The 19923-nt window shown below is 43.3% G+C and overlaps 1 protein-coding gene across 1 annotated transcript in view; it reads right to left on the reverse strand.

The window, feature by feature from the left end:
- The window catches only part of LOC124622864 (mucin-3A), a 368592-nt gene that overhangs the window by 169526 nt on the left and 179143 nt on the right, over positions 1–19923 (reverse strand). The window contains exon 2 of the mRNA XM_047148658.1: positions 16569–16748. Coding sequence (XP_047004614.1) covers positions 16569–16748 — 180 coding nt within the window. The remainder of the gene's footprint in view (positions 1–16568; positions 16749–19923) is intronic.

The raw sequence follows: 19923 nt of genomic DNA on the forward strand, positions 1-19923 counted from the left end.
GACGTTAAAATACTTTGTACAGCGACAGTCGTATTTGAATTTGGATGCGAGTAGCATAAATTTCTGAACTATGTTACATCTGTCAATGAAAATAGCTGTTTCCTTCTCTGCTGCAAACTACGACCTATCCCTTCAAAGGTACGTAAGGCCGAACACTTTGTAGTATTGCTGCCACAGATCTGACAGCTGATTGCATCTGTTGTGAACGATATAAACTTCTAGAAACGCGTCTCAGCACTTCTACACGTAACGTTTGTAAAGCCAACACGCAACGTATCGTACATCATAGCTGGATACGACAATGGTTGATTTTTCCGCGGCGGGCTTCCACGTAACTCGTTCAAAATTTCATGGGTCATAAAGCCCGAACCAGCAATTTACTGCGAGGTAATTCTACAGCGGTCGTAGGAGGCGATTTTCCGACATCGTAAACCATTCTTTCCGGCCCCGTCGTCATTTCTCTCGAACGCGATGACGACTATTAACCGGGGTAGCAAGCGCTCCAACTGGTGTGGTTACCGAAGTTTCCCAATCTCTGTGCCGCAGTACAGAATAACAAATTGGCCCTCGAGTCTTTCTTTTATACGGCAATTAAATTCTACTTTCCCGTGCGACGCCGAGGTTACCGGATAAATTTAAAGCCGAGGTGAGTCTGGGTTAATGTAACTCGCGCAACCGTAAATCATTCAAGCCGAGTTCGGAGAAACGGCGCAAGAGTCGGGGCGTTTCCATTCATATCTCATCTAATTGCGCAAATTATCTCGTAAAACGGAATATCTGGGCGGGAAGCGGTGGCAGAGTGGAATGAATAGCGATGAGCATAAGGCACGGGTGCTCAGACTGGCTAAATAGTATAGTGTGTGTGTGTGTGTGTGTGTGTGTGCGTGTTTTTCTGTCTGAGTTTTCTATGAGAGCATCTTAGGCATGTTTGAGATGCAATTAATGTTACGGTAGAACACGATGAAGAGCAAACAATTGAGGACGCATTCCTAGTTCACTTTTCCTTACCGGATACGAAAATGAAGTTACATTACATTAGTCGTATTCCATGGATCCCACAGAGACTGGTCTCTGAGATGTGGAAAGAAGTCAACGTCGAACATTTAATTTAATTTAAATGTAATGTAGTGAAACGACTTTGCATTACTGTGTTACAGTGCTAATTCTAATTATATTGCGTAACATATAGTTCTTTAATTCAGAGCCTTTCCACATTACCCACATGACAATGTGCTCTGGGAGATTCTTGAATGCACGAATATCACAGGGTTGGACACCTTTCTGTAAAAATGAAGTTACTGCAGAGGGTTTTTCGTCCTAGTGTTGTATTCAAGCTCTTCAAAATGTAAACAGAAATATATTACTAATGATAGAGGTCACTCACAGATCTATGTATCATGAAATATTTGTAAAAATATTACGTTGTTTTGAATAGATTTCTGCAGGATGTTCTACGGTTAACGTCAGGTATAACTGCAACAACATGGTTCTATATTCTGAAGATACATTCTCTATAACTTGAATTTTCCCGAAAAATATTTCCATAACTGATTCTGATAGGCAGAATAAAATAGGTTTATTTGAATTTCTACATCGCCTATAACAGTAATCACGCGTAACACAGCTGAACCAAGGCACTTCATTAAATCCAGGCAGCGGGTTTTCCAATTGAGGTTGCAGTGTATTTGTTGTCCCAGAAACGGAACATTTTCTACTTTTTATTTTTTCTTAATTTTTTTTCGAATATTTCATTAGCTGTCTTTTCAGTAACTACTCGTAGACTGGTATTTTTCTCATCCCTTTACTTTAATCATCTGCAAAAAGTATAGAATTTACATTCTATGAAGTATTGTTACAGTCTAAAAACGTTTTTGACTGATGTTGTCTTGTGTTCTTGAACTAACTGATGTTTCTTTTTGTTGAAACAATCCTTAGCTTCATGGAATGCTACTGTGAACAGACGCATGTAGAATTAGACTAAAGAATGGACACAGAATGGGCTGTGCGGAAAAGGAACGTATTCTGAAATGTACAGCGATAAATTCTAAAAAAAGACAGGAGGATTTATAAATACAAATGATCAGCGAACCTGTTTCAGCAATGATGAAACTTGACATCACTTAGCACAGATCTTCAGGAGTGAGGAACGGGTTGTGATATTCCTGTGACATATTGCAGAGCAACATTGTTTAATTTTTCTGAAACTGTTTCGTGGCTGTTCTATAGTGAACACTGGATATAATTGCTAGCAGGGATAGCTTTGCATTTTTCTTCCTGTGATTGTGCACTTCCCATGTAGTACCCCGTTGCTGTTTGTCAGCGGAGGCCCGTCAGTGAATCTAGGAAAGGTGTGCTTCAGCATGGAGATGGGCATTTTTCGCGGAAGTGGAGCAGTAGCTTCCTCCCTACCTTTGTGAATAGAGCTGGCGCCTGTCTTCACTGAGGACAGAGTATACTGTGCCACCACCGCTGTCGCAGAGAATAACTGAACACGACACTTATGCTTTTTTAGCATTAACAGCAAAGGACAAGAAGGCGTAGCACTGTCCACCTAGTGTAAGATAATCGATTGCTTTCAATCCAAAAATTTAGGTATGTTCAATCGAATGTGTTGCCTCCCCCCACCCCCCCTCCTTCCAACCACTGTGCTTGGCGTAACGAAGCCAACCAATTGAGGACACACTGTTCCAGGCCGCTAACAGCCTCATGTTTAATAATGTGCATTTTGTACACCAAGAGTGGGAAGTTTCTGGTGTTTTCCTTGTTTTTTTTTCTTTTTCTCTAATGACTGATATTCTCGTCCATCGTATTGGCAGCAGCATTATGTTGTCCCCTCCATGTAAAGTCCTCAGGAAAGTAGAGAGTTGAGGATGGAAAATAAAGATTCTTAGTTATAGGTCCCCCGGCTGCAATCTGGTGCTGATTTTTGCACACTTTGCTGGATTTGGGGGAATGAAACTGCCGCAGCCTGCGGTACCATGATCCATATTCTGAGCAGCATGCAGCTTACTTGTTTTGGTACGCAACTGAAGTAGCCGAATTTACTTTTAATATGTAATTTTGTCTCACACACTTTGCATTCATCAGCTGTCCAGATGAGGTTACGTTGTTACGTTTCCTTCATGCAGTCTTCCCTAGAATTTGGCACCTCCTCACAATATTAGCTTCATTTTGTGTAAATTAAATTAAGAATTAGAGAACTTTGGCCTCTTTCAACTTATTTTTAACTGTCCCCTTCAATTATAACAAATAACAATCTCTTATAAGCAGACTTAATTTAAATATCAAGGTTCTCTAATGGTCGCACAGCTTTTCCGTGGTTAGGAGACTGAGTAATAACAAACATAACCTATTGTACGCTTTATTTGTTTTTATCACTGTGACTGTTTTACCATTGAGCATAGCGATAAAACTAAACGATCAGTTACTTATTAATCAATGGAAGTAAAGACCAGTACAATCGCTAGATTGTATGATTATAGATTTATTTATTGTCGAGAGAAAGTTGTGTCGTTTTCCCTTGTGTACCACGATAACCCACGCCGCCCTCCCCCACTCCCCTCCCCCAGAAAAAATCCTCCCCTCATCCCCAGCCCCCGGTCCACGAGTGTCCACACATCCGAATACGTCATAATTCACGCGAAAATCAACAAAGACTCTGTATGAAATATAAATTTATAAAACAGTTAAGATAATGAACATAAGAAGCGTTTAATCGACTTTGGCACTGCCAGAAACGATTCTATTTGGGAATACTTGCTTACGTTTGGCAGAAGTAACGCAAATTTTTCTCTTTCATTTTGCTATTTTTATTTGCGTGATACGAGAATGAGTCACAGGCACGTCGGAAATATTTAAAAAAATATTTTAACCACACTACACAAAGCTATGCCATTTTTTGACATATTTCCTCTACCTTACGTCCAATGCAAGTTTTCCAGCGTTTAAAAAATGCCCGAATATCCTTAGAAAAAGAATTCGCTTACGAGCACATGCAATCATCTGTGAAACGTGTAGCGTAACTATTTAGGAGAACGGAAGAACTTGCCGCACTGTGATTGTCTGAATGGCCCAGAATTATTGGAAACGTCTCGAGGAAAGTATCTCTGGTAATACAGGCATATTTCTTTTTTCCTCATACATATAACTTACAACCGAGATGCAAACAGCAGCTAAGAAATGAGAGACGTATCACAAAACTTTGCATTCTTTCGAACCGGATCTCAAAACGCCAGTGGCTGAACAGCAGGTGTGACGGTTGACGTGACCTCGGCGCGAGAAAGGAAGCCCGCACGAAGAACCCACCCAAGGATTGCCCACACCCTAATAAAACCATTAGCGTGACCTCGAATATCCTCTCCCTCACCGCCTTCATTACAAGTTATAAACCACTGCATCGGGTCAGTAGGCAAATCTCTTCGAAAACATGATCTTTGACACGAAGTGTCGATATCTCTGAAGGAAAGAGTTACGCTTTCGGAAGTCGGAACTTGTCGTAAGTACCTTCTCACTAGGTGACAACGAGACCCTACAGTCGACATCTCTTTTGGTATGACTGTAAGAAGTTACTTTGAGTTGACGTCTTACTGTCTGCATAGACGTGTTGCTTTCTATGCTAAGACATTTATTTCCAATCCACTAGTCAGAATCTGTACATAGAGCGCATGTCTTCATTGATCATAGGTATCGCGTGTACTGTGGAAGTCTAATGATCTTCGTGGCAATTGTAATCGTAGGTCAAACCACCTAGACTGTTAAGCCACGTCATTTTCGTCCCTGATTTCATTTTATAGAATCGACGTTTCGGTCCTTCTGTTGGGATCTTCTTCAAGATGTCCCAATGCATTTAATTAATTGAACCAAGGACGAAGTAAGAATTTTTCCGTTTGCGCAGAACACGTTATCCGTCGCGAACGACAGAAAATAAGTTACAGTAACAGCCATGAATCTCCAGCTAACCAAAGCACCTGAAAATCCTGAAAAACGTCCCAGTATAGAGGTCGAAACGTCGATTGTGTAAGCTGAGGAAGATTACATGACATGGCCTAACAACCTACAAGGTTTCCTCTTCACCGTGCAGCAAGGGGAGTGGCCAAACCCGGACCCCATTTCATTTTTGTTTTAAAACACAGAAAATAACAAAATTTTCCGTTTTAAAAGCGTATAATGTTTACTCCATAATGTCAACAATATAGTAAAAGACAGATTGCTACTTACCGTAACGAAAACACGTCAAGTTGCAGACCGGAAAAATTAAGGGACACACACATAACTTTCGGCTACAGCCTTAGTTAGCAAAACACACACACACACACACACACACACACACACACACAAGCAAGCAAGCACGCGTCACACACACACACACACACACACACACACACACACACAGGCAAGCACACCTGACTCACACACGACCGTCAGTTGCAGCACCTCAGGCATTCCGGCCCGAGATGTTGGAGTTGGCAGTCGTGTGTGTGTGACGCGTGCTGGCTTGCTTTTGTGTGTGTGTGTGTTTGTGTGTGTGTGTGTGTGTGTGACGCGTGCTTGCTTGCTTGTGTGTGTGTGTGTGTGTGTGTGTGTTTCGCTAACTAAGGCTGTAGCCGAAAGTTATGTGTGTGTCCCTTAATTTTTCCGGTCTGCAACTTGACGTGTTTTCGTTACGGTAAGTAGCAGACTGTCTTTCCCTACATTGTTCATATCTCTATCCGTAGTATCCATTGTTTCCTTTATAATGTTATGCACCATTTACAATTTAGTCTTAGAAAATACAATTAAAAGATATACAAAAATGATTTTCAATAACCTTACGCTTAGCAAGTTTGAAATAGGTGCCAAAATGGAACCCTTGTAAAAATAATCAAAATAACGCAGAACGAAAATAGATAAAGGTACCAAAAAAAAATGAATAAAATTTCAAAGTATAACATAAAATTTTTCTGAACCGAAGAGTCCTGCTATAAGATGTTCCGGTAGACTTACTTTCTGGCACTTTGGTTTTGTGGTATTGAAAAAGACTAACTCACTTATTTTCTCAGCAGTTTCGTTTTTGAAACAGTGTTCAGTTTCATTTATCTCTTTCAGGTGTACGGCTACTCTTCACACTCCATTACGAGTAAGCCCACATAAATTTGTTCACATTGCAGAACAACAGTAAACCAGCTATTCTTCAACATCTATACCAAAATGTGTGTGTTTGCCTCAATATGCTTTTTCCTTAGGTGTACCATTCTTCATCTCTGACAACCTCATAAGCGTTTCTTTTGGAACGTTTAACTGTTTACTTGCCTCTTTACAACACATCTTTCTCTAACTGCATCTATAGCTTCTGGTGTTTTAGGCGCATTCTATTTTCTTGGTTACTGGAATCTACAATAGAATTCCAAGAAACTGTGTTCCCTAATACAGGAAGACATTTAACATGATAAAGTAGCGAGTCCGGTTCAAGCAATTTAACTGGGTCCAGTTTACGTAGTTGTAGCCTACATTTTGTTAACCCAATAATTTGTTTACGGAACATTAAAATGATGTGAATTAGTCATATAAACAATAACTTTGGACCTTACTATTGAAGAGCACACACAGGTCGAAAGGCTTACCTGCCACCATGTAGATGAAGTAACGAAAACTGTATCACAATTTAATAACTATTTTCATTGTTAAGAAATCTAAAGGCGAACTGATAAGCAGCAAGTGAAGCGAGCGAAACATGCGCTCCGCTAGAGAATGGTGGAAGCCTGAACTACTCGTCCCACTAGAGTTCAGGATAACGCATAGCCAGATCAGGGGGCCATTTTAGGAGAGGGAGACCATTTTAGGGCACTTTCCTCTATTGTTTTGACTTTGTAACCGTTTCTCATTACACTTAATATTTATACACAAATTGTAAGGAGTAAACCATATTTTCCATTTCAGTAGACCACCTCACTCGACGTACACGGCTGTTATAATGTTACAGAAACAATCATGAGTGTTTCCGGCAAGATACTCAGATTCACTGTGTATTCGTAACTCATCCAGAGTCAAAATACAGTGACATGTGTGCTCTGACCACCGCGACAAATCGTTATTGTGTATCAATGATGTCCTTCTTTGTTACCAGAGATCGTTTGCCTTTGAGCCGCTGCTTCTTTCCGCTTCGTAATGTTTGTGATGAAGGAGAAACCGACAAGCACACCGGACGCGGTGATTAATCTCTCTTACCGAAATGCTTACACACGACAGTCCTCCTACCGAAACTGCTGTTAAGCCTTTGCGCTGTCTCCGTGACTGGCCGCAAGACAGATGGCTGCTATAATCAATTTAAGAGTGGGGGAAGGGGGGGGGCGGGGGAGTGTCTGCAGCCTTCCAAAAACAGCTCTGCAGTATTCTGTACCCGTCTTATTAATATGAATGAAACACTGCACAGACTTACCTCATTAGCCTTTCGTGACTTGGTATTTCAGTTTTCCAAGCAGTAACGATAAATGCCTCAACACCAGGTCACTAGTCACGCACCCTCACTTTACAGGGACCTGTTTAGAAGGGCACTAACTTTTGAGACAGATGACAAAGACCATGTTATGTAGTATGGTAGTATTTGTTGCGTGTGTCTCTATGTATTCAAGATAGTCATCTCTTGACAAGCAAAGACGCCGAAGTTATCCTCAGCGCTTAGAGAAACGAGTGCGTTTGTGGAGCCGTGACTCCTCTGACGGCACTAATATCTCAGATACTACTACAGCGAACAAATATGCTTATCTTGTAGCACTCAATACTACATTCTCGGCGACTACCCAATAGCTACGTAACTGTAGCTGTCAGGCGATGTTACAACTACGATCCACTTTCAATGAAAAAATTTCCAAAGACTGCCTTAACAAGATACCGCTGAGAAATTTTGAATTTCTGGCTTAACAGAATTTTTAGGTTTCAAAATTTTTACGTGTGTCCATTGATGAGAGGTTAAAGTGGAAGCAACACATTGATGGTCTGCTGAAACGTCTGAGTTCAGCTACGTATGCTAGTAGGGTTATTGCAAATTTTGGTGATAAGAATCCAGTAAATTAGCTTACTTTGCCTACTTTCATTCACTGCTTTCGTATGGCATCATATTCTGGGGTAATTCATCGTTGAGTAGAAAAGTATTCATTGCTCAAAAACGTGTAATCAGAATAATTGCTGGAACCCACCCACGGTCATCCTGCAGACATCTATTTAAGGATCTAGGGATCCTCACAGTAACCTTACAGTATATATATTCACTTATGAAATTTGTTGCTAATAGTCCAACTCAGTTCAAAAGTAACAGCAGTATGCATAGCTATAACACCAGAAGAAAGGATGATCTTGATCTTCACTATGCAGGGTTAAATCTGACTTTGGCACAGAAAGGGGTAAATTATGCTGCCACAAAAGTCTTTGGTCACCTACCAAACAGCATCAAAAGCCTGACAGATAGCCAACTAACATTTTTAAAAAAATTGGCTGAATTTTTAGATATAAATTAAGGGAAAAAAACAACAACAACAACTTAAACATTAGTCATGCAATATTTTGCGTAATGTAATATCTTGTACAGACATCTTTTATTAACCTGACACGTTCCACATCATTACGAAGTGTGGTATTCATGATCTATGGAACAAGTATTAATCTAATCTAATCTAAACAGACCTATCTGCACACAGTCCTGCGACATTAATGTGAGCACCTGTCAAAAGCCCGAATAGCCACCTTAGGTTCTGGAAGGACCAAGTGGGATATAGAGCCATACCGCGACCAGCTGCAATAGCTTTCTCGGTTGAGGATCCGTGGCGCGTACGGCCCGATAGAGGTGGTCCTATAGATTCTGGACTGGGTGTACATCAGAGGATATCGGTGACTAGGGCAATACGGTAAACACATGCCGGTGCTTTTCGAACCACGTGCGTACACTGCTAGCCGCGCGCAGTGTTGCATTGTCCTGCTGGTAGATACCATCCTGCAGAGGAAAAACAAACTGAATGTAGGGGTGGACTTGGTTCCCAAGGATAGAAGCATACTTGTATAAATCAATCGTGCATTCCGGAATGACGAGATCACCCAAGGAATGCCTACAGCCTGGATCCATCCGTTGACTGTGCAGAGTGTTTGCATTCAGACGTTTCACGCTGTACACGTCAACGGCTATCTGTCCGATGGAGCATAAAACGTTATTCATCTGTAAAGGTACCCGTCAACGCTCAGTGAACGTCCAGTTGTGCTACTGGCCTGCAAATTCCAGCCTTCGTCGCCCATGAACAGCAGTGAACATGGGCGCACGAACCAGGCACCAGCTGCAGACGTCCATACTCAGTAACATTCGCTGAACGATCGTCGAGGAGACGGTGCTGGTAGTCCCTTGGTTCATCTAAAAGGTCAGTTAATCAATAGTTGCACGTCTTTTCGCCCGTACACATCTGCATAGCCGTCGTTTCGCTTTTATCTATGGTCCGAGATACACCAGAGTTGCCTCGGCGCCCTTTTTGGGTAGCGCCATTTTACCATGCACGATGTCGGTACGCGAAAAGTAACAGACCTTTGCCATTCCTGAAACGCATCCCCCTTGGCACGAAAGACAGTGAGCATGCCCCTTCGGACGTCAGGTAAATCGCTCTGTTTCTGTATTACGACAACGAATTCATTGTTTTCCACACCCTCCACTGCGAGTGCTACGACCTATCGTTTTGTGGGAGGTTACTGCACGTACTACGTCTACATCTACATCCATACTCCGCCAGCCACCTGACGGTGTGTGGCGGAGGGCACTTTGAGTACCTCCCTTCTATTCCAGTCTTGTATTGTTAGTGGAAAGAAGGATTGTCGGTATGCTTCTGTGTGGGCTCTAATCTCTCTGATTTTATCCTCATGGTCTCTTCGCGAGATATACGTAGGAGGGAGCAATATACTGCTTGACTCCTCTGTGAAGGTATGTTCTGTAAATTTCAACAAAAGCCCGTACCGAGCTACTGAGCGTCTCTCCTGCAGAGTCTTCCACTGGAGTTTATCTCTCATCTCCGTAAGGCTTTCGCGATTACTAAATGATCCTGTAACGAAACGCGCTGCTCTCCATTGGATCTTCTGTATCTCTTCTATCAACCCTATCTGGTACAGATCCCACACTGCTGATCAGTATTCTAGCAGTGGGCGAACAAGCGTACTGTAACCTACTTCCTTTGTTTTCGGATTGCATTTCCTTAGGATTCTTCCAATGAATCTCAGTCTGGCATCTGCTTTACCGACGATCAACTTTATATGATCATTCCATTTTAAATCACTCCTAATGCGTACTCCCAGATAATTTATGGAATTAACTGCTTCCAGTTGCTGACCTGCTATATTGTAGCTAAATGATAAGGGATCTTTCTTTCTATGTATTCGCAGCACATTACGCTTGTCTACATTGAGATTCAATTGCCATTCCCTGCCCCATGCGTTAATTCGCTGCAGATCCTCCTGCAACGACTCAGTAACATTCGCTGAACGATCGTCGAGGAGACGGTGTTCGTAGCCCCTTGGTTCATCTAGAAGGTCAGTTGTACAACAGATGCACGGCTTTTCGCCCATACACATCTACATAGCTGTTGTTTCGCTTTTATCTATGGTCGGTGATACACCACAATTGCCTCGGCGCTTATTTGGGTAGTGCCTTTTTACTACGCACGATGGCGGTACGCGAAGAGTATCAAACTTTTGCCATTTCTGAAAAGCATCAGCCTTGGGCCGAAAGACAGTGAGCATGCCCCTTCGTACGTCAGGTAAATCGCTCCGTTTCTGTATTAAAACAACGACTTCATTCTTTTCCACATCCTCCACTACTAGTGCTACGACGTATCGTTCGGTGGGGGGTTACTGCACGTTCACGTCGAACGTTGGCAGCGGTCACATTAATGCCACTGGATCGTGTATTACGTTATGTATTCCGCTCAGTCATATGTTTCGCGTTATAGTAAGCCACGCATCGATTTTTATTTCAGAGCATTGAAATGACGGATTTTTGGGAAAAAAAATGTTGAGGGTAAGAAAATCATTAGGGGATATAGGGTGAATGAGACCCCCATAGTTGAAGTGGAGACAAAACCCTGGCCTGCCTGAGTGGCCGAGCGGTTCTAGGCGCTACAGTCTGGAACCGCACGACCGCTACGGTCGTAGGTTCGAATCCTGCCCTGGGCACTGATGTGTGTGATGTCCTTAGGTTCGTTAGGTTTAAGTACTTCTAAGTTCTAGGGGACTGATGGCCTCAGAAGTTAAGTCCCATAGTGCTCAGAGCCATTTGAACCATTTGAACAAAACCCTGCGATATAAACCCTCGTTTTCATGCTTCCTAAAGAAATAACCCATGTAGAAAAAAAGTGATATTATTTACACTATTTACCTAGCCCACACATCAGTTAACGAACACAACGTTGACAAGCCGGAAATTAAACAGCTGCAGTAAAAGCAGTGAAACGGTGGACGTATTCTCATGTAGATACGATCTTGAAGAGTGAGCAGCAGCTACTGCATGTTTTAGTTGGCGTGCTGGAGACACACTGCCTCGAGAGTGTTTTAAAACCCTTGCGCAATCGTCACACTCATTACGCCCCACTTGCTCCCAGACGAACACGCCACTTCATCTGCCAGCTAACTGTGTGTTAATGAGCACAGTTCTCTTTGCTTGCTTGTCAGGCAGTAATTGTTTCGACAACATTCTCTGCGAAGGAATGTTCGTAGCGTCCTTCAAGTACTATTCACTTGTTTCGTATACCACAGAAGGGCTCATTACGGTCTGCAACACATTCGTGAAGCGTCTGCAGTTTCCGGGTGTTTTACTTAGTGTTTACGTTCCACTGAGCATGCAGAAACGGTACGTGTGCCCCTACTCTATTACATGCCTTTGTTATACACGTGCGTCTAAAATTATTTTTAACTGCGCATTTAACGAACATTACATCAACGTAGAAGCTCAGTATGTACAAAGACCAGTTTTAACTATCCTCGCTGGCGAAGCAGTAACCGTTGAGAAAAGCGTTTCTGGAAGGACGATTTGAAAGGTTCTCGAGCTTCTTTTGGTTTACGAGGGTCTCTGCTTCTTCAGCCTAAAAATTTTAGAGTTTTCCGAAAAGTCTGAAGTACTGGCATCTCATCTAGTTGAGACATTTGTATTTCGTTATTTCTTAGTTAACAGTGCGGAAGATGCCTTACATAGTTCTTTGAAACAAGAAACTTCCACATCCAAGTTGGCACGTTCTTTCTAACAATATGTATCAACCCTTTCGCCATCTGTTTATAGAGAATTAGTTTCTACCACATCATTCTGTAGCTAAATTGTGGACGCACGTACACAATCGAATCGGTAGCGCTTCTCTTTTCGTTGACAGTACCTTGAAATATGGCGGGAGGCGTTGACACATAACCCGATATTCCATTTGCTACCCAAACCGTGAGATTCTCCGCAGAATCATCTAAGAAAATCACGAATTACGTTTGGAAAACTTTGACAAGGAAAAGAGACAGCGTGTAGGACATGTTTTAAGACATCAGGGGGTAACTTCCACGATACTCGACAGAATTATAGAGGGTAAAAATTCAAGGGGAATATACCTAGCAAACAATAATAGCTGACGACGAGTGCAAGTCCTAGTCTGAGATGAAGACGTTGGCAGAGGAGAGGAATTCGCTGGAGGCTGCATCAAACCAGTCAGAAGACTGATGGTTGATGATACTCAACCCCCCGCCCCCATAACAAAAGAAAGTCTTCTTCACGATTCGTACAGTTCCATGTGGGGTTTCTGTCACGCGCAAGTGATATCAGCAACGCATGCGAAACGGTTGTGTCTAAGGACAGAAGTTATTAGAATTAATATGTCAAGTATTCCTTTCCTGTTCAGTATATATGTCATTAGATATGAATTTTCGCGTCTTTTAAGGTTTTTGCGCATTGTGCACCGAACGTGAGTTGGCGAGTCCTACAAATCATCCATACTGTGACAGTACCGGTATCATCACATCTTTAAGGGTATAAATTTCTTAAGAGGTCTCGGCTATAGGAAGCTCCAATAGTTTCATTACCCAGGGATGTACCGATTATATGTACCTGACAACTGTTTGTTGTAGACTGAACATTTCACTCTGCAGTAGTATGTGCCCAGTCTTGCAACTTCCTAACAGATTAAAATCTCCTGCCGGGTAGGAATACGAGCCCCAAACTTCGCCCAATTTCGAAAACTCACCATAAGATAAAATTCTCGTATAAGTCAGAAAATGGTGATTTATTTTTGCACATGCTTACGCAGGTAATAGTTCACAAGAAAATGAGCCTAAGGACGAAATTTTTAGCGTTGTGATTGAAAATTGAGAGCCAAAGTCAAAATAATCTCCAGAACCGTGTTCGAGAAAGGATTGATTTGTTCTGTGTAACTTTAGCTATTTGTGCCTTTATCTTACTTCAACTGCACCATCTTTGGGAGTCACTGAAACTTACCCCATCCTACTTGCTAAAGTTTGTTCATCTCGTGTTCCATCCTATATGAAGGCATCGTGGCTACAGGCATTTAGGGTATTTTTTCTGAGAGAAACTAGTTATAATGATAAGATGAGAACTCGTAGCATACTGATGCTTGACGTATGAAGGAAAGGGATTCAGAAGGAGACTATCAGAGGCAAGGGGTGCATACCTCATCAAAATAAGTTTATTAGTATTACGCTTTATTTGGGAACGCAATTTCTATCGAAGAACATCGGGGCTAATTATATCGCCTGGAAGTGAATGATGGATTATGGGGAAGATGGAAACTAAAAGAGTCGATTCTTTTTGATACGAGGTTTTAAAGAATTTCAGAACTTCAGTCCATCGATATGATACGATATTAGGACTTTTCCATGGAATCCGGGAGGAAAGGTATATGTTGAAAATGAAGTAGAGGGACAGGATGATAGGATACACGAGGGTCATTTTTAAAGTAAGAAACGATTTGTAACGGAGTAAGAGAAACTCTGTTTATGAACGTAAATTATATCTCAAACTACTGTTATGCACATTTTTTCACCTTTCGACACAGTCACCATGATTATGTAAACATTTGTCAAGTCGTGGCACCAACTTTTGGGTCCCAGCGTCAAAGACCATTCCCGTCTGACCGTTAAGCCAGTTAGTTACGGTTTCTTACAACATGTCATCATTTTCCAAGCGCTGTCCACCTATGAAACTTGTCCAGTTCCGTCTTTGTTCTTGCCGCAACGCGAGGAAGAGCATTGTCGTGAAGCAGAACAAAGCTGTCCCCGCCGGCGATTTTGAGTAGCTTGCCTAAACTTTAACAATGTTTCACAATACCTCTCAGCATTTATTGCCATTCCCCTTGACAAAAAGTATAACAGAAGAATATCCTTCCGCTCGCAAAAAACCGTGGCCACGATTTTCGATGTCGAAGGTTCTTGTTCGAATGTTAATGATTTTGTCGGAGACTTTGAATGATGCCACTCACTGGATTGACGTTTATCCTCTGGAGTGTAGTGTCCAATCCACTTTTCACCTCCGGTCACAAAGTGACTGAGTAACTCCTTATCATACTTGCGATAGCGCTCAAAAATGGACGAAGAATGTGCCATTCGCTTTGCATTGTGTTCTTTCAACATTTTCGTTACTCATCTCACCCACATATTTTTGTAGTGAAGTTTGTCAGTAATGATGTAATAAACTAATGATACTCAAACTTGTGGAAATCGCTCGTCAATAGTGAAGTGCCTATTTTGACGAAATGCCTCATCAACTTTATGTGTCAAGTCTTCATTCATGACAGTTGGCCGGCTAAATCGTTCTTCACCATTAACATTTGTTCTTCCTTCATTAAACAGTCTACAGCAGTTACGCACAGTTACATCATTCATTACACCTGCATCATAAACTTCAACAAAACGCCGGTAAATTTCCGCAGGACGAATTTGTTTTGTATTTAAGAACCGAATAAGAAAGCGCACTTCACAGTCGGCGGGATTACTGATTTACAAGCTGACAAATGAAACAGTATAACCATAGACCCGACACCGGCAGAGAGGTGAGACGTGATACGTAGTGGCGGCGCAGTGAGAGACTGTCGAAGAGTGGCCGTCCGTGAACAGACGTCACGTGACAGGATGCGCGGATGCCATGCGCTATCGGTTTTTACTTTAAAAATGACACTCGTATTCTGTAACGCATTAGGGAAAAGACGGTACTGGATGGGTTTATAGAGAGCAAAAGTTGTAAGGGAAGACAGAGTTCGGAACATGTAAAACAGTTAACTGAGGAAGTTGGGTATATAGCACTCCGTCTTCAGGCCACGAGTGGCCTACCGGGACAATCCGACCGCCGTGTCATCCTCAGAGGAGGATGCGGATAGGAGGGGCTTGGGGTCAGCACACCACTCTCCCGGTCGTTATGATGGTATTCTTGACCGAAGCCGCTACTATTCGGTCGAGTAGCTCCTCAATTGGCATCACGAGGCTGAGTGCACCCCGAAAAATGGCAACCACGCACGGCGGCCTGGATGGTCACCCATCCAAGTGCCGACCACTCCCGACAGCGCTCAACTTCAGTGATCTCACGGGAACCGGTGTATCCACTGGGGCAAGCGCTGGGTATATAGGCTAGACTGAAATGAAGAGACGGACTGCATCAAACAAATTAGAATACTGAGGACGCGCTTCAAACCTTCAAAGAGCTTCCCACCGCCTCCGACCCATCCAGTGCGCCTTCTCAAAAAATGATGACTAATGGTTTCCTACTATAGTCCATTTTCATAGAAGAGGCCATACGTTTTTTATTTCTTTTTAAGATATTTTGGCTATATGCTATGCATTGGACAAGAGACACTTTCAGGCAACCGAGCGAGGTGGCGCAGTGGTTAGCACACTGGACTCGCATTCGGAAGGACGACGGTTCAATCCCGCGTCCGGCCATCCTGATTTAGGTTTTCCGTGATTTCCCTATATCACTTCAGGCAAATGCCGGGATGGTTCCTTTGAAAGGGCACGGCCGATTTCCTTCCCCATCCTTCCCTAACCCGAGCTTGTGCTCCGTCTCTAATGACCTCGTTGTCGATGGGACGTTAAACACTAATCTCCTCCTCCTCCACTTTCAGGCGTGAACAACGTGATTGAATAGAGCGAGACTTCAATTCACATGGCTTAGTAGAGAAGACAGCTATTGTAAGAGCGGCCCCATACGAATCCAACACATCGCGAACAAGTCGGCTTGTGTCCATACGGCAACAGCACTAGCTAAACTCTAAAGAATTGAAACGTTTCGCACAATCGTGGGCGTAAGAGCGCAGCACCGATTGTCTTTCGCTACTGCTCAAGAATCTACCACAGAAGACATTTCATAAGTACAGCCGTGGATTGTGAAGAAACAAAGAAGGGACACGAAGATCACGGCAAATGAGGTAATAGTGCGGTCACGAAAGGGCAGGGAAATAACGATCGGCGAAGGTGACCGAGAGAAAGCGGAGTTTGCATAACCGATAAACTGGACCTTCGCTAGGGTCGTGCCGACCGCAGCTAGAGGCGGGGCAGACGGTCGGGGCAGCAGCGCAGTCCAAATTGGCACGTACCTGGCGGCGGGGCGCTCTGCGGAGAGAAGATCATGACGGTGTTGCCGATCGTGGTCGTGAAGTCGAGGAAGCCGTACACCGTCTGGGTGACCAGTGGCGCCGACCCCGTGCTCTGCACCGCAGCCGGCTGGCCGCCCCCGGAGCCGGGGTTCACGTAGACTGGGCCCTGCGCCGCGCACACTGCAACACAACAGGAGGCGGTCTCTCAGGCTCTTGTCGCTGTAGACGGACATAGCACTGCTGCGAAGGCTAATCTTAAGGCCAGAGCTAGAAAACCGCCAAAGCAGTTTGCTTTCTCCAAAAGGTGGCCACCGGCACATAAGCGATTGCTGAGCTTAATACGCGCCGAGAGGTTACAGGGTCCACAGAACAGAACAGACAATACGAGCTGCGTGCTTCAGAGTAACTTAGAAGTAAATTTGACCAAAAGCACTGAAATATTCGGTGGAAACATCCCTTTAGTAAGAGCTGCAGCTTAATTTAATTAAAATATTTATCGATATACAAGGTGATCAAAAAGTCAGTATGAATTTGAAAACTGAATAAATCACAGAATAATGTAGATAGAGAGGTACGAATTGACACACATGCTTGGAATGGCATGGGGTTTTATTAGAACAAAAAAAAAAAAAAAAAACAGACGTTCAAAAAATGTCCGACAGATGGCGCTTCATCTGATCAGAATAGCAATAATTAGCATAACAAAGTAAGACAAAACAAAGACGATGTTCTTTACAGAAATGCTCAATATGTCCACCATCATTCCTCAGCTATAGCTGTAGTCGAGGAATAATGTTGTGAACAGCACTGTAAAGCATGTCCGGAGTTATGGTGAGGCATTGGCGTAGGATGTTGTCTTTCGGCATCCCTAGAGATGTCGGTCGACCACGATACACTTGCGACTTCTGGTAACCCAAAAGCCAATAATCGCATGGACTGAGGTCTGGGGACCTGGGAGGCCAAGCATGACGTAAGTGGCGGCTGAGCACACGATCATCACCAAACGACGCGCGCAAGAGATCTTCACGCGTCTAGCAATAGTTTGTTTTGTTTTTGGTTCCAATAAAACCCCATGTCATTCCATGCGTGTGTGTCAATTTTTATCTCTCTGTCTACATTATTACGTGGTTTATTAAATTTTCAAATTTATACTGACTTTTTGATCACCCGATATTTTGTGTTTTCTATCGTTACTACCATATTTTTGGAGATACGATTGGTCTAATGCAGCTAAATGAATGGTTTTGTGCATTACACAATAAGCGCTTCATTAAGTCTCATCTGTGAAGAATCTTCAGTAGCAATTTGTGAACTGGCTTATGCGTATGCGCTGTCCTGTAAGTGTACTTAGTTCGCTGCGTCCCCTGGATATCCGCGTTTCGGCGTTTTTCTAACACATTTCGGCTCAGTACCTTACCTTCAGTGTTCACTGTGCTTTTTGGTGTTTTTACTAGACGACATACACACAGTATGACATACAGGGGTTGGTCAACAACATGGACACACGGAGAGAATTGCATGATTGAACATATATGCACGTGCTAGCCAAGCCTGCAGAGACCGCTGTTGTATGTCATCAAGAACGGCACCTGCGTAATGTGCTCAGTACGTTGCAAGTGTCAGTTGTGGTCAGAACAGTGTTCCGTGTAGTTTTGAGTGCATCATGTCGGAGCTAAACGAATTCGAATAAGGTCAAATAGTTAGTGCTATAGTGATGGGTGTTTTCATAATCACAGTGGTCAATGGGATTTTTAAAAAAATCATTTATTCAGCCTATGATATTAATACTTAATAACCCACCACCTTATACATTAGTCGGTCTTAATGTCTACAATACAGTTATTTACTTTGGCAGCAGTGTTACTATTACAAATTTCCTATCTTCTTACTTGCTACAGTATGTGAAGATGTTTATAATGGCCGGCCGGAGTGTCCGAGCGGTTCTAGGCGCTACAGTCTGGAACCGCGCGACCGCTACGGTCGCAGGTTCGAATCCTGCCTCGAGCATGGATGTATGTGATGTCCTTAGGTTAGTTAGGTTTAAGTAGTTCTAAGTTCTAGGGGACTGGTGACCTCAGAAGTTAAGTCCCTTAGTGCTCAGAGCTTACTTTATTCTACTGTCTTAGCAAGCTACTTCTACATCTACATTTATACTCCGCACAGATGTGCCAGTTGATCTATAAACCTACAACTTTTTTGGCCGTGCCCACCGAGCTAACCCAATTGGGCGTGCCCCTGGCACTGGGCTGGCCTTAACCTGGAAATCGCTGCAGGTACTGTTTGAGGATATGCAAAAATCTACAGTCTACTTAAGAACCAGCTACCTACTATAAGTCATTATAGGTGTGCATTATGTCAAATCCGGGATATTTTTGCACCTTCCCCCTACTCCAAGACGTAGCGTAGTCCGACCGTCCCGGCGATCGGCCGGTCCACGCCCCGGAGGAATGGGACAGGTGCGGGTATGTCATATTATGATCACGATTTATAAATTGTCCCTACGATATTCTTGCAGGACTTTTGCGGACACCTCACTGGCAAAACTATCGACGATCTTGAATGTGGTTGGATCCCTAATCAGATGGTATGAGTCTTCGTCGGGTAACTGGCGTCGTAGATCAGTCGCTACGTCGTCGAAAATGGAACACTCGTAGATCACGTGGTCCGGAGTGCCAATTTCAGCACCACAGTCACACGAAGGGGTAGCCCTCTTCACGATCCGGCAAAGATATGCCGCATACGGCCCATGACCTGTAAGGAAGTGCAGCAATCCCTTGCTTGGGGATAAAGTGCGAAAGGTGGAGCCGTTCCTTGATATTTGGCCACAGCTGGTATGTCCTTCTTCCTGTCTCTTCTCTGTGCCAGAGTTCCTGCCACAGTTCATCCCCTCTTCTTCTAATTGCAAATTTGTCTCATTTGTCCCCCCCCCCTCCCCCCTACACCCGCACCACTAGAATGAGTTCAGTTTTTTCAATTTCCCCTCTTTTAACCAAGTACCAGGCTGTTTATCCCCTGATTTTAATATCTAAGGGACGTAACCCCATGAGAATTAATAGTGTCCCCCCAGGAGATGTTCTGTAAGCTCCGATCGAGGGTAAAAACAAATGCGCTGCATCCTCCTCACAGCCATGGCAGGCATGACCCTCGTGAGCCTGTGTGCCCAGATTCCGGACCCGTAACCTACGATGGAGGCGAGAATGGTGTTGTGGTATAGTCTAATCATTTATGGAGGGAGGTGAAATCTCCTATGCTCAATCATGATGAGGTTATTCAAAGCCTCTAATGACCTTGGGGTCGTCGAAGGGTTTGGTATTTCAAGAGCCACCATGTCGAACGTGTTCTGGCGTAACCGCAA

The sequence above is a fragment of the Schistocerca americana genome, chromosome 7 (genome assembly GCF_021461395.2).
Source record: "Schistocerca americana isolate TAMUIC-IGC-003095 chromosome 7, iqSchAmer2.1, whole genome shotgun sequence".
In the NCBI taxonomy this organism is placed as follows: Eukaryota; Metazoa; Arthropoda; class Insecta; order Orthoptera; family Acrididae; genus Schistocerca; species Schistocerca americana.